General features: G+C 36.1%; 1 protein-coding gene across 5 annotated transcripts in view; it reads right to left on the bottom strand.

The window, feature by feature from the left end:
* The window catches only part of MON2 (MON2 regulator of endosome-to-Golgi trafficking), a 131,109-nt gene that overhangs the window by 21,403 nt on the left and 94,238 nt on the right, over window positions 1–15,468 (bottom strand). For all 5 annotated transcript variants that reach the window (XM_088837067.1, XM_055396459.2, XM_055396462.2 and 2 more), the window contains 4 exons: window positions 14,159–14,349; window positions 8,680–8,740; window positions 7,477–7,600; window positions 3,839–4,046 (listed from right to left, as the gene is read on the bottom strand). In XM_088837067.1, coding sequence (XP_088693193.1) covers window positions 3,839–4,046; window positions 7,477–7,600; window positions 8,680–8,740; window positions 14,159–14,349 — 584 coding nt within the window. The remainder of the gene's footprint in view (window positions 1–3,838; window positions 4,047–7,476; window positions 7,601–8,679; window positions 8,741–14,158; window positions 14,350–15,468) is intronic.

Consider the following 15,468-nt stretch of genomic DNA (forward strand, 5'->3'; position numbering starts at 1 on the left):
CAAAGTCAATTTAGAGACATCAGCGAGGAAGAATAAGCTTGGAGTAAAGGACCAACAAGAGTAGTTTGATTTTTCTTTCTTTCTCTCTGTAGAAATATATCTCTTCTTCTCTACAGTCCTCCCCCATGCCCCACTCCTGGTATGAATCTGTGTTATCACTCAACTGATAAAAGATTTTCTTAATAGTATAAGAGGGTACTATTTCAAGCTTCCCTTTTTAAGTATGGTGGTGGTTTGGCGGTTTAGTAACTAAGTCATGTCCGACTCTTACAACTCCATGGACCATAGCCTGCCAGGCTCCTCTGTCCATGGGATTCTTCAGGAAAGAATACTGAAGTGGGTTGCTGTTTCCTTCCCCACTTTTTAAGTATATAGGTATTTCATTGTGCTGAAATGTCGTTTTAAGAAAAGAATAATAATATTCTTTTAGTATTAATAATACTAAAGAATAATAATAATATTCTAATAGTACTAAGTAATAATACTGCATTAAACATAAGATGATACAATAATATAACAATTATAATAAGACTTTTTTTAAAGCAATAAACACTTAAAACACAAGAAAGGAAAGAAGGAAAACTGCTTTCTGAAATGAAATATCCTTTGATTTATTTTATTGGAATAAAAATATTCCAATTAAGGCAACCCTATTATTGCTTTCCTAAGTATACTTCAGAGGTCAATTTTAAATAAATTAATTTTCAATCATGACAATAACTGAATTACTATCACCTGTCTTTGGAATGTTTTTGTATATAATTTATTAGAAGATATAATTTATGTTCTAGAAATTCAAAATATAGTGGTCCTAAAAGCGGAAATACAAATAGCAAATGTGCATTGGTAATTAAAGAAGAAAAAAATTTTAAAGGAAAATTAATAACTTGCCTTTAATAATAATTAATAGTTATTAATAATCACAATTATAATAATAAAAAATAAATTTGCCTAATTAATAGTAAGATAATTTTCATTCATCAAATTTTTAAAAGATAAGTGATAAAATGGCAAATAATTTTAAACTGCTAAAAACTGAGAAGGATAATAATATACTCCTGGGAGAACATAAACTGGTAGAAGTCTCTGATAGGCAATTTGTAATATATATCGAAACCTTTCAAAATGTCTATATCTTTTGACAGGTCAATTCCAACTGTAGAGATTTATTCTAAGTAAATACAAATGCACACAAAGACTTAGAGTTAGTGATTTACCTCACCAATACTGCCTTGAAGGGGATCCACAGTAATTTTCCTCTTTCCTAACTTTGTCTTCCAATATCACGTTCTGTTTGATTCACATGCTTTGCCTTAAATTCTAACTTACACATTAAAAACTAGGTTGGCAGCATAATCCAATTTTTTATTGTATTTTTTTATGAATTCTGATCTATACCCCAACTTTGATTAGCCTTGGCTTAGCAGACAAAAGGAAAGATATTCCCATTTGAATATCAAAGATATTCCCATTTCTATTTTTGAATGGAGAGATAGCAAGGAGATATAAGAAAAAATAGCAAGGAGAGATAAGAAAGCCTTCCTCAGCGATCAATGCAAAGAAACAGAGGAAAACAACATAATGGGAAAGACTAGAGATCTCTTCAAGAAAATTAGAGATACCAAGGGAATATTTCATGCAAAGATGGGCTCGATAAAGGACAGAAATGGTATGGACCTAACAGAAGCAGAAGATATTAAGAAGAGGTGGCAAGAATACACAGAAGAACTGTACAAAAAAGATCTTCACGACCAAGATAATCACGATGGTGTGCTCACTCACCTAGAGCCACACATCCTGGAATGTGAAGTCAAGTGGGCCTCAGAAAGCATCACTATGAACAAAGTTAGTGGAGGTGATGGAATTCCAGCTATTTCAAATCCTGAAAGATTATGCTGTGAAAGTGCTGCACTCAATATGCCAGCAAATTTGGAAAACTCAGCAGTGGCCACAGGACTGGAAAAGGTCAGTTTTCATTCCAATCCCAAAGAAAAGCAATGCTAAAGAATGCTCAAACTACCGCACAATTGCACTCATCTCACACACTAGTAAAGTCATGCTCAAAATTCTCCAAGCCAGGCTTCAGGATTACGTGAACCGTTAACTTCCAGATGTTCAAGCTGGTTTTAGAAAAGGCAGAGGAACCAGAGATCAAATTGCCAACATTCACTGGATCATGGAGAAAGCAAGAGAGTTCCAGAAAAACATCTATTTCTGCTTTATTGACTATGCCAGAGCCTTTGACTGTGTGGGTCACAATCAACTGTGGAAAATTCTGAAAGAGATGGGAATACCAGACCACTTGACCTGCCTCTTGAGAAATCTGTATGCAAGTCAGGAAGCAACAGTCAGAACTGTACATGGAACAACAGACTGGTTCCAAATAGGAAAAGGAGTACGTCAAGGCTGTATATTGTCACCCTGCTTATTTAACTTCTATGCAGAGTCCATCATGAGGAACGCTGGGCTGGAAGAAGCACAAGCTGGAATCAAGATTGCCAGGAGAAATATCAATAACCTCAGATATGCAGATGACACCACCCTTATGGCAGAAAGTGAAGAGGAACTAAAAAGCCTCTTGACGAACATGAAAGAGGAGAGTGAAAAAGTTGGCTTAAAGCTCAACATTCAGAAAACTAAGATCATGGCATCTAGTCCCATCACTTCATGGGAAATAGATGAGGAAACAGTGGAAACAGTGTCAGACTTTATTTTTTTGGGCTCCAAAATCACTGCAGATGCTGATTGCAGCCATGAAATTAAAAGATGCTTACCCCTTGGAAGGAAAGTTATGACCAACCTAGACAACATATTAAAAAGCAGAGATATTGCTTTGCCAACAAAGGTCCGTCTAGTCAAGGCTATGGTTTTTCATGTATGGACTTGAGAGTTGGACTGTGAAGAAAGCTGAGCGCCGAAGAATGGATGCTTTTGAACTGCGGTGTTGGAGAGGACTCTTGAGAGTTCCCTGGACTGCAAGGAGATCCAACCAGTCCATCCTAAAGGAGACCAGTGTTCACTGGAAGGACTGATGCTAAAGCTGAAACTCCAATACTCTGGCCACCTCATGCGAAAAGTTGACTCACTGGAAGAGACCCTGATGCTGGGAGGGATTGGGGACAGAAGGAGAAGGGGATAACAGAGGATGAGATGGCTGGATGGCATCACAGACTCGATGCGCATGAATCTGGGTGAACTCCGAGAGTTGGTGATGGACAGGGAGGCCCAGCGTGCTGCGATTCATGGGGTCACAATGAATAGGACACGACTGAGTGACTGAACTGAACTGGCTTAGCTGAAAGATCGAGAGCTTGACCAAATGAGAAGGAAATCAGCTTAGTTAGGTACAAGGACTTAATTAAGCCAACTAGATGAAAAGAAGATACAAGATATGGCTAGATGACTTACAGAGAAACCTTGAAATGACTGTAAAACAAACAAGGAAGTTCATAAAGTATGACTTAACTATTATTTTCTCTCTAGAGAAATTAACAATCATGTATTCATACAGATCCATAGGTCCTTAAGCAGAAATCCTTGGGAAGATATATTTTAGAATTCATTTTTTTCCCCAAAATAATATAAGTAACTTGGTATTGTCACATATTACTAACCCCCCATGAGGAGTCAGAAAAGGCATCCTATAATAAACACACTGATATATATGCAACAAAACTTATGAATATTTACACTGTATGGAATAAATAAAATTATAAACAGCCTCAGGTTAAGTTCAGAAAAATTTATGAAAACACCCGACTTTCTGAGCTTTCTAAATTATTAACAACTATGATAGTATAATTTCTTCTTTAATTAAAAAATATATATATACATATACCTTGGAAGAGGGCATTTGCCACTTAATCTTTCATCCTCTATATAACGATGTAGTACATCCTGAGACCTCTTAAGAAGCACTGAGAGTGCCATTCGTGAGATGTAGCCTTCTTGAGGTGTTGTGACTTTATTACTGAAGGAAAACTGGAGCAGGGTTTCAAAACACATTTTAGAAAATTCTTCTCTCAAACGAATATCAATCTCTGCTTCTGTAGAATTAACAATGTTTGATGGTTAATACAAGGTTAAATAAATACACTCTAGTGATACAAATTCTTAGCAATGTAGGAATAAAAGGAAATTCCTTAAGTGGTAAGGAGCAGGTATGAAAAACTTATAGTGTGTGTATATACACAGAGAGAGAGAATAATTTTCCCCCTTGCAACATCAAAAACAAGCCATGACTACCCACTCACATCACTTTAAAGTTTTTCATGTCCTGGTCTTTGTTTACACTTCAAAAGCACTATAGAATACCTCTCAACAGTCTTCCACATGGTCCAACTTTGAATAATCCATTTGATTGTCTCTTCCCTTTTTTCTCTTGGCAGCATCTTCCCCAGACCCTGACCTCTGCTCCAGTCTGGACTAGTTGCCCTGTGGATATGCTGTCCAGTTATCTCCTGGAACCAGTCTCTGGCCTCACCCTGTGAGTTTTTATTCTCTCTTGTGTTATATTTTACTTTCTAGATCTTAATGCTCTCCCCCTTCTCAATTTACTCCTTTGTTTTTACAGGGCATATTCTGCAGTTCCTGAGAACATGAATGGGAGGGAAGTAAAAATTTTGGGACTACATTTCTGAAAGTGTCATTTTACTGTCATAGTCAAAGTGTAGTTCCCAGCACCATCAGCATCACCAGAGAATGTGTTAGCATATTCTCATGCCTCACTCCAGACCTACTGAACCAGAAACTCTGGGGTTAGAGCCCAACAGTGACTTCCCTCCAGGTTAGGATAATGCACACTGACATTTGAGAATTACCATTCTACATTCCTCACTTGGCCAACAGCTGGGCCTAGTTAAAACTCTGCGTTAAAAATCTTTTCCATTTGACTCTGAAACCACAGCCTCAATGTACGTGAGCATTCAGCGCTGCTACTGAGAAGTAAAATGTCCTTTTGACCCAACTCTTTGGTGTTTGAACTTTTGTCTTTTCTGACTTTTTCTGACTTTTAGATGTCTTTTAGCATCTTCTCTGTATCCCTGATATTCTGGTATTTCACAATGACAAGATTTACTGTGAGTCTTTTTTTCTTTCACTATTCTGAGTACTGAGTGACCACTTTTTTTTTTTTTTTTTTTAAATCTCTGTATTTATTTTTGGCTGTGCTGGGGTCTTCATTTCTGGGCAGGCTCTTCTCTAGCTGTGGCAAGCAGAGACTACTCTCTAGTTGCTGTGTACAGTTTTCTCACTGCGGTTGTTTGTCTTTTTGTAGAGCACAGGCTCTACATATGGCTTCAGTAGTTGCTGAGTTGTGACTCCCTGGCTTCAGAGCACAGGCTCAAAAGCTGTGGTACATGGGCTTAACTGCTCTGAGGCATGTGGAATCTTCCTGGACCAGGGACAGAACCCGTGTGTCTTGCATTGGCGGGTAGCTTCTTTACCACTAAACCACCAGGGAAGTCTGTGAGTGACTACTTTTAATCTGCAGATTTATATCTTCCATTTATTTCTTTAATAACTTCTTCTCCTAGTTTTTCTCTATTCTTTTTGGAAGACCTATTGTCAGATGTAACATCCCTGAGATCCATTTTCTTTCCTCTCAGATTGTCCACTTGTTTGTCTTTGCTCTACTTCTGGGTTTTTCCTTAATGTTTTCTTCCAACCTTTCATAGAACTTATGTCAGCTATCATATTTTTAGCTTCTTTGAACTCTTTTGTGTTCTAACTGTTCCACTTCACAGCATTTTTCTTGTTTTATGAATGTAAAATCTTTTATCTCCTTGAGCATCCTAATTATAATTTTTTTAAATAAATGTTTCCTATGGCTCTGCATTTTTCTTTCTTCCCAATTTTTTCTACCTTCTCAATTGTTTTGATCTTTCTCTTTTGTGTTGGCAGATTTCCTCAACCATCTGTGAGCTCTGGCTATCAGATCATACTTAAGAACAGGGCACCAAAAATAATCACTGGAACCTCTGTGTTTATAAGTTGGCCTTATTTATTAACAAAAAAGCTTTGCATGTACACGTTTAAAGAAAAATCCAAGTTAAAGCTGAAAATTTTGTGTCTGATTGTAAAGTCACTGGAAGAATATACATGTACCTTCTCTATCTTGGTACGATTAATACTACAAATAGCAAGAGGTATCATCAAAAAATTGCTGGAAAAAGTATACATGGTAATTCAACAGTCCTTATTTAACATAATATTTACATGTAGTTATAAATATGGATCTTAAAATGTATTTTATAAAAACTGATCTATAATTTTTAAATATTCTTAAAAAGTTAACTACATTAAGATAAGTGGACTTTAGAAATTTTTCTCTGATGTTCTAATGTTTGTTAATAACTTAACATTCAGAAAACTAAGATCATGGCATCTGGTCCCATCACTTCATGGCAAACAGGTGGAGAAACAATGTAAACAGTGACAGACTTTATTTTGGGGGGCTCCAAAATCACTGCAGATGGTGACTGCAGCCATGAAATTAAAAGATGCTTGCTCTTTGGAAGAAAAGCCAACCCAGACAGCATATTAAATAGCAGAGACATCACTTTACCAGCAAAGGTCTGTCTAGTCAAAGCTATGGTTTTTCCAGTAGTCATGTATGGATGTGAGTGCTGGACATAAAGCAAGCTGAGAGCCAAAGAACTGATGCTTCTGAACTGTGGTACTGGAGAAGAATCTTGAGAGTCCCTTGGACTGTAAGGAGTTCCATCCTAAAGGAAATCAATCCTGAATATTCATTGGAAGGAATAATGTTGAAACTGAAACTCCAATACTTTGGCCACCTGATGCAAAGAACTGACTCAGTGGAAAAGACCCTGATGCTGGGAAAGATTGAAGGCAGGAGGAGAAGCAGACGACAGAGGATGAGATGGTTGGATGGCACCACCGACTCAATGGACGTGAGTTTGAGCAAGCTCCAGGAGTTGGTGCTTCAATCCATGGCGTTGCAAAGAGTTGGAAACAACTGAGCAAGTGAACTGAATGTTAAACCTGCACTTTACCAGATTATTTTAAAAAACTGTCTGGGCTAGGAAAAAGAACCAGTTTGCAAATGGACTAACTGCAATTTATAGTCCTGAGAGGTTGGTATTAATATCTTTATTTTATAGACAACAAAAGAGACACTTAGTTACCCAACTACTAAGTTAATAAGCGGTAAGAATACACACTCATTACTTCACAATAACCCATGACTTCACAAAACTGGCTAACTTATGTCAGCCTGCAATGATTTAGGTGATTTCCATAAGTACTTTGCAATTTAATTCATCACACATAATTCACAGAATATTTATCACATTTTTCCCTCATAAAGCTTAATGTTCTACGTTACATTCTTTCTTAACCATTTACCCATTGACATTTACGACAATTGTAGCAGTAAACATTTCTACAAGTCAGCTTCTTCAAAAGTATTTCAATATTTATTAACACTTAAAAAAAATCATTGAAATAACATACCTGTAAATGAAGATGACTGAGAATGTATTGATCCTTTATTAAGCATAGTCATTATCTGACCAACAAATTCCTTAGGAATAAAATTGGCATAAGGTAATATCTCAGTGCTGATAAGCTGAACTACCTAAAACAAAAGAGGCAAATTCAAAGGCATTATTTTTTAAGAGATAATAACTTATAGAATGAAATTTAAATTTTATTTTAAAAGAGTATCAGAATCTTTCTTAATAGATGTATACAAGCATTTTCATGTTAATATAGAGGATAATTAGTCTGCTTCCCTCATGTGTCTTAGTGAATAAACTTTATTACAGTCAATACTACAAACTGTTTACAAATTCAATAAAATTTGATATTCAACATGATAAATGCAAAATGTGCTCTGGAGAAAATAAATCAGCTTATGAAATGCATCCATGTTAGAATACCATATCTAAAAAGGGACTAAGAATAAGATTTAAATCACCTTTTAGTACCATAAAAATGAGTTATTAAGAAGTTATATTCATTTTTGTTAAATAGATTATTTCTAACATATAATGTATTATTTTGCCTTTTAAAGAAAAACAAACGTTTGAAGAAGAGTTTATAAGAGTTAGTACAGCAATGGGACAAAAGGCAATATTTTACATCTGTATATGATGCCAACGCTTTTTATATAATTTATTTGATTTGTTTTCATTAAGAAGTTCCCCATCCCACTTACAGGGAAAAAATAACCCCCCCAACAAAATATCCATAACTGAAAATTACTTGTTTAAATTCCATTTATAATCAGCAGAATATATTCTTTTAAAAACATTCATTATTTGTTTCTACAGATGGTTAGAAAAATCTGAGCAACTTATCAGTTAAATACAAACATCTGATTTGTCAAACTATAAAGTAAGCTCTCAAATACATGCTCACTGATAGATTTTACTAAATCAACTGCTCTTTAAAATTATTAAATGGACACAATTAAGTATCTAGACAACAAGCACAAAGCATCTAGACAACATGCACAAAGCTAACAAATATAGAATAGTAGTTTTTTAAATATCAGTGCTTTAAAAATTAAACTTTAACCTTTTTGACAGTTTTAATGTTTTTAGGTTCACATTCAATGTATCACTTTATTTATGTTTTAAGCAATTTTAGTTTCAACATTTTTATTATTTGGTTTGTATAGTCATAGGAAAATGTTTTAAATAGATTTCTCACCTCAACATCAATACTTTCATTTCTTTGAAATTCTTGAATAGAGAGGTTATCTGGAGGTATGCTAAAAAATATAAACAAATAAAATACTTGATTTTTAAAGGTAAAATACTTCCTGAAAATGCAAACAGAATTTGAACATCAAAAAAATTTCCTCATCCAAATTAGAACATTATCATTTATTTAAAAGAACAGTTATTTCTTAAAGTAATTAGTATTCTAATCACAAACATGAAATTTTAGCTACAAAAATACTTGGCTCAATCTTGAACTAAATAAAATCTGTTGAACTAAACTTTTAGTACTATGAGTGAAAAACAAGGAAAAGAAAAATACTATCATCTGGAGTCACAGCAAAAATTACCATTGTGACAAAAACTGAATTCACTTATATTGCCAGTGATTTAAGAGAAACATGACCAAGATGCTTAATTATTCACTCAGTGACAGCCCATTAATCACTAATTTGTAATAAATATGATATACTAAATATACTTACAACAAAAGAGAGCAAACATCTGAAAAGAGGACTGATTCAGACTTTCTAAAGCAGAAAACTGTTCCACCAAAATCAGAATAAATCAACAGTTCTGAGAACCAAAGTCAATTCTAGACCCTGTGGCTCTTAATAAGAATGAGCAGTCAAGTTCTATTAAACTTATGAAACAATGAAATATTAAGCACTTTTAAAAACAGCTGAGAATAGGATGATGATGATTATTACAATAATAATGACAGCAAAAATTAGAAAGCCAACCACTGTATTAAGAGCTTTATTCACAGTATCACCTATATTCACAGTAACTATAGCTGCTGCTGCTGCTAAGTCAATTCAGTCGTGTCCGACTCTGGGTGAACCCATAGACGGCAGCCCACCAGCTCCCCCGTCCCTGGGATTCTCCAGGCTATTACCATGTAATTGACAGAAGAGGAAACTGAAGCTTTGAATGGCTAGTCATATGACCAAGACACACTGCAAACAAATGACAAACCACAGACTTATATTTGAGCCTAAGTTCTACTCTTTTATAAAAGTTATAAATGTAAAAACAGTATTACCATGTTTGGATTTAGAGGTACAGTATAGAGTTTTATATCTAGAGCTATTCTTGCTCCTTTTGGTATTATGTGGTTTATCTCATTACACGTACTAAAATAGACACACACAGAGAAAATACCAATTGGCTAACTACCAATTAAAAAAAGCTTATCAAGAACATACAGTATTAACATTATTGGGATCACACATCAGCAACACTAAACTACTTTTTAAAAATATAACGAGGGAAGGGAATAGCGTACAAAGCCAAAAAGTTTACTCCTACATCTAATGATCAATAAAATCAGAAATCTATTCAACTGTGGACAGGCCGAATATTCTGATCACAGAATTCACTGTAATGGTTATTTTTTTTAATTTATAGTTAGTATTCTTACTAGATCTGGGAAAGACAGAAGACAAATGGAGAAGGGGGGAAGCAGAGGATGAGATGGTTAGACAGAATCACCAATTCAAGGCACGTGAATTTGAGCAAATTTGTGGAGACTGTGGAGACAGAGAGGAACCAGGCATGTTGCAGAGTCCGTGGGGTCGCAAAGAGTCAGACACAACTTATCAACTGAACAATAAAAATCCTTACTAGATATTGTGACCATATCAAAAAACATTGGTTGAGCTTTTAAAACCACAGATGATTAACAGAATTTACCTATAAATTATACAGGGAGACAGTCAATATTGTAGGTACAAATGGGCCATATAAGATTGTTACAGTCTCTAAGTTTGAGAAGTATAACGGAAATCTTAAAAAAAATTTTTTTCATGAATCCTTATTTGACAGAAAAGAGGCTTCAAACTGATAAAATAGTATTTGTATTTTTTTTCAGTTCTCTCTGTATGGTACATTAAATTTATTTTTTGAAATATAATTCATACCATAAGATGTATCCTTTTAAATGGAACCATATAATGCTTTTTAGTATATTTACAAAGTTGTACAATGGTCATTTCTAATTCCAGAATATTTTCATCACCTCCAAAAGAAACTCTGCATCCATGATTAGTCATGCCTTATTCTACCCTCCTCTCAACTCTGAAACACAAGTCAAACTGTATGTGACCTCATTTGTGTTTGCATTCTTTCACTGAGCATAACGATTTCAAGGTTCATCTATATTGTAATATGCATCAGTATTTCATAGCTAACTATTCCACTGTATGCATGTATAAATCACATTTAATTTATCCATTCATCAGAACATCTGGATTGTTTTCATTTATTTGGCTATTACGATAATATTGCTATAAACATTAGTGTACAAGTGTTTGTGTGAATGTTTCAATTCTTCCGGGTAGTACTCAGTGTTTTTAACTGAAGGTCAACAGACCATAATTGTAGGAGTTCCCACTAGCCCACGTGTGTTCTAGAGAAGGAGTCCCCAACCCCATTAGGAACCCAGCCACACGGCAGGAGATAAGCAGCTGTTTTCCATGAAATTGGTCTCTGGTACCAAAAAGGTTGGGGACCACAGTTCTAAAGAACTACCACTGTGTTTTGGTATTCAAAGGGTGGTTGAATGAGTTCCTAATAGACCTCAGGTGTCTACCAGGCTACAATCCTTTAGTTTCTCATTTTTAATTGGATTTTTCTTTCACTTATTTAAATAATTCATTCATTTACGATAGCCCTCAATGATATCCAAAGCCTCTCCTTTCTTCTAGTTGATTTTGGTTTTGTTTTCTTTGTTACTATATTGCCTTATGAAAGCAGCTTGCAGACCATAAACAGCTGGGAAACGGCACAGAGAAAGGTATAGTATGCTTGCATTGGCATCAATAAGATTTCCAGAGGTAAGGAATATGTAAGAAAGCAAAACAAAATCTGACTAGTTATGGAAACAGAAATTAGGATCACACATCATTGCTTCTAATTCAAAACATCAGATAAGCTCTTATAGAGAAAAAATTTAAGTTAACCTTCTGCACTCTACAATTTTTCTTTACTAAATAACATTAGAAAGACAGACAAAATTTCTCCATTAAATCATTCTGCTGTAGACTCATCTGATCATTATCAACATGCCAATGTAAATTTTTCTTCATGTATATGAAATTTATAATTTAAATGATTTCAAACTAGCAATTTAAAATGGATACATAGCAGTACATGGCATATTCATCATTCTATAGTTTTTTAAAAAATGATTAATGGATTAAAAAAAAACGAAAAACTTTTGTTATCATAGAATTTCACCACTATAGCACAAAGGAAAATTACATTGTAGGAGTATTGAAGACTACCTACCTACCACAGCTATTAGTGATAAGCCCATCTCTAGTAAAATGGTACCTTTTAGATCAGTGTTGCCCAACAGAACTTCCCATGATGGAAATGTTCAATGATCTGCAGTGCCCTCTATAGCAACCACTAGCCACGCATGAGACATAGCTACAGTGGGAACAGTGTCAGACTTTATTTTTTTGGGCTCCAAAATCACTGCAGATGCTGATTGCAGCCATGAAATTAAAAGACGCTTGCTCCTTGGAAAGAAAGTTATGACCAACCTTGATAGTATATTAAAAAGCAGAGACATTACTTTGCCAATCAAGGTCCGTCTAGTCAAGGCAATGGTTTTTCCCGTGGTCATGTATGGATGTGAGAGTTGGACTGTGAAGAAAGCTGATCGCCGAAGAATCGATGCTTTTGAACTGTGGTGTTGGAGAAGACTCTTGAGAGTCCCTTATATACTGCAAGGAGATCCAACCAGTCCATTCTAAAGGAGATCAATCCTGGATGTTCATTGGAGGGACTGATGCTAAAGCTGAAATTGCAATACTTTGGCCACCTCATGCGACGAGTTGACTCACTGGAAAAGACTCTGATGCTGGGAAAGGTTGGGGGCGGGAGGAGAAGGGGACGACAGAGAATGAGATGGCTGGATGGCATCACCTACTCTGTGGACATGAGTTTGAGTGTACTCCGGGAGTTGGTGATGGACAGGGAGGCCTGGCGTGCTGTAATTCATGGGGTCGCGGAGAGTCAGACACGACTGAGCGACTGAACTGAACTGAATGAGACTGAAGAACTCAATTCTTATGTGACTTAGTTAATTAAAAATTTAGTTGTAGCTAGCGACTGCTGTATTAGTATAGCTTTAGACACCCTTATGGCAGAAAGTGAAGATGAACTAAAAAGCCTCTTGATGAAAGTGAAAGAGGAGAGTGAAAAGGTCGGCTTGAAGCTCAACATTCAGAAAACGAAGATCATGGCATCTGGTCCCATCACTTCATGGGAAATAGATGGAAAAACAGTGGAAACAGTGTCAGACTTTATTTTTGGGGGGCTCCAAAATCACTGCAGATGCTGATTGCAGCCATGAAATTAAAAGACGCTTGCTCCTTGGAAGGAAAGTTATGACCAACCTAGATAGCATATTAAAAAGCAGAGACATTACTTTGCCAACCAAGGTCCGTCTAGTCAAGGCTATGGTTTTTCCTGTGATCATGTATGGATGTGAGAGTTGGACTGTGAAGAAAGCTGATCGCCGAAGAATTGATGCTTTTGAACTGTGGTGCTGGAGAAGACTCTTGAGAGTCCCTTGGACTACAAGGAGATCCAACCAGTCCATTCTAAAGGAGATCAATCCTGGGTGTTCACTGGAAGGACTGATGCTAAAGCTGAAACTGCAATACTTTGGCCACCTCATGCGACGAGTTGACTCACTGGAAAAGACTCTGATGCTAGGAAGGATTGGGGGTGGGAAGAGACGGGGATGACAGAATGAGATGGCTGGATGGCATCACCGACTCGATGGACACGAGTTTGAGTGAACTCCGGGAGTTGGTGATGGACAGGGAGGCCTGGCGTGCTGTGATTCATGGGGTCACAAAGAGTCGGACACAACTGAGCGACTGAACTGAACTGAAGACAGACTGGAGCAGATTCCTCATTCAAAAAATTTAGACCACATTTCAATTATCCTATTCTCATTCAGTGAGGGGCCAAAATAACATCCTTAAGATACACCCTCTGTTGCAGATTACACAATGAAAATTTCATTCTTCTCTGCACAACTTATACATCTTAAAAATTTATTCATTATTACCAATGATCTTATTTATTCTGGAAAAAACTGATTTTGTGATATGGTTCTTCTCTTGTGATGCTAAATGGATATTGGATTTAACGGTTCTTAGATTCATCAAGTTAAAATCATGGCTCCTTAATTATGATGTAATCACATGGTCTTACAGAAAAGACCCCTATCTTACAACCAGCAACATGGTAAAGAGCAAAATTATCCTCTGCTTACAGATAATGTACCCAGTGGATAAATGCCTAACTCATTCTTTGCATACAATATAGCAATCTTAATAGTCAATTAGTTAATGAATAATGAGAAATACTGTTCTTAGGCAATTACAGGTATAATGTGCACTTTTTGAAAGATTGTCTTAATTGTAAAAACTGAATGAGCTGACCTTTTAGTAAAGAGAAAGTCTTCAAAGGTGTTGGCTAGTTCCGGCCACATACTGTCAAATTTTCCCGAAGAAGCATGTTGCCGGGCAACAGGCAGCCCAATGGAAAGAACTTTGAGGAGAGAAGATACTGCCAGTTTCCAAGTGCTTTCAGAAGGGCAGGAATACTTCAAGCTGAGGGGAACCCTAAGAGTCTGGGAAAATAAAGACAGTTTAAGATAAATACTAATTAAAACAAACACTCAGCCTTTAACTACTTTTTAAAAAAAATTACAGCTTCTCTTTGTTCTTATAGAAAATAAGATAAGTATTTTCATTTTAAATAGAATGTTACTTTCTAGAAAGGCCAATTCTCAGACATGGTTCTCAAATCACACTACCTAGACAGATATACTTTTAAGTCCTGTGTCCATTTTACAAACAATGACCCTGAAGAAGTAATAACCGTTTTTGAACCTTAGTTTCTCATCATAAAATATAAGGACATTTTCTGAAAAGTTAAGAGTAGGAAACTTACAATCTTGCAGCTTCTCTAATGTGGTTATAAACTTAGAGTATTCTGCCGTATTTCTCCTGGCAAAAACTAATTTGATGAATGGGGTTTTTTCTATCCAAGAGAGATCAATATTGCTTACAATTTTTTAGTAACAGGTAAACATGTCCTAGAGAATATCATTATTTTGTTTTATATTTTATCTGTAGTAACAAGAATAATCTGATACACAAACACACACACACACACTTGCTACTGACATATAATCCCTTTATTAGCCTACAACTATGAGAAGAAACAAAGGATATGCAGTCAACCCTTAGAAATCAGAACAAGGAAGAAAAAAATTTAGTTTCTGGAGATAGTACTGAACCACTGGATACACCAATCCCAAAGCCCTTCCTCTATCTCTGACTTTTCTAACTAAGTATGCCCTTTCATTCTTAAAGCTAGTCAGAGACTGAATGTGTGTCATATGCCAACAAAAGAATACTAAATTATACACTGGCCACCTCATGCGACGAGTTGACTCACTGGAAAAGACTCTGATGCTGGGAAAGGTTGGGGGCGGGAGGAGAAGGGGACGACCGAGAATGAGATGGCTGGATGGCATCACCGACTCTGTAGACATGAGTTTGAGTGAACTCCGGGAGTTGGTGATGGACAGGGAGGCCTGGCGTGCTGTGATTCATGGGGTCGCGGAGAGTCGGACGCGACTGAACTGAACTGAACTGACTCTGAATTAACAGGTTATAACTTAAGATTAGATAGTTTACTACTAGATTAATAGTTTACCAGTGTCAAGGGAATGTTAAGCACA

The sequence above is a fragment of the Moschus berezovskii genome, chromosome 6 (assembly GCF_049115385.1).
Source record: "Moschus berezovskii isolate FMDL1 chromosome 6, NW_MosBer_1.0, whole genome shotgun sequence".
NCBI lineage: Eukaryota > Metazoa > Chordata > Mammalia > Artiodactyla > Moschidae > Moschus > Moschus berezovskii.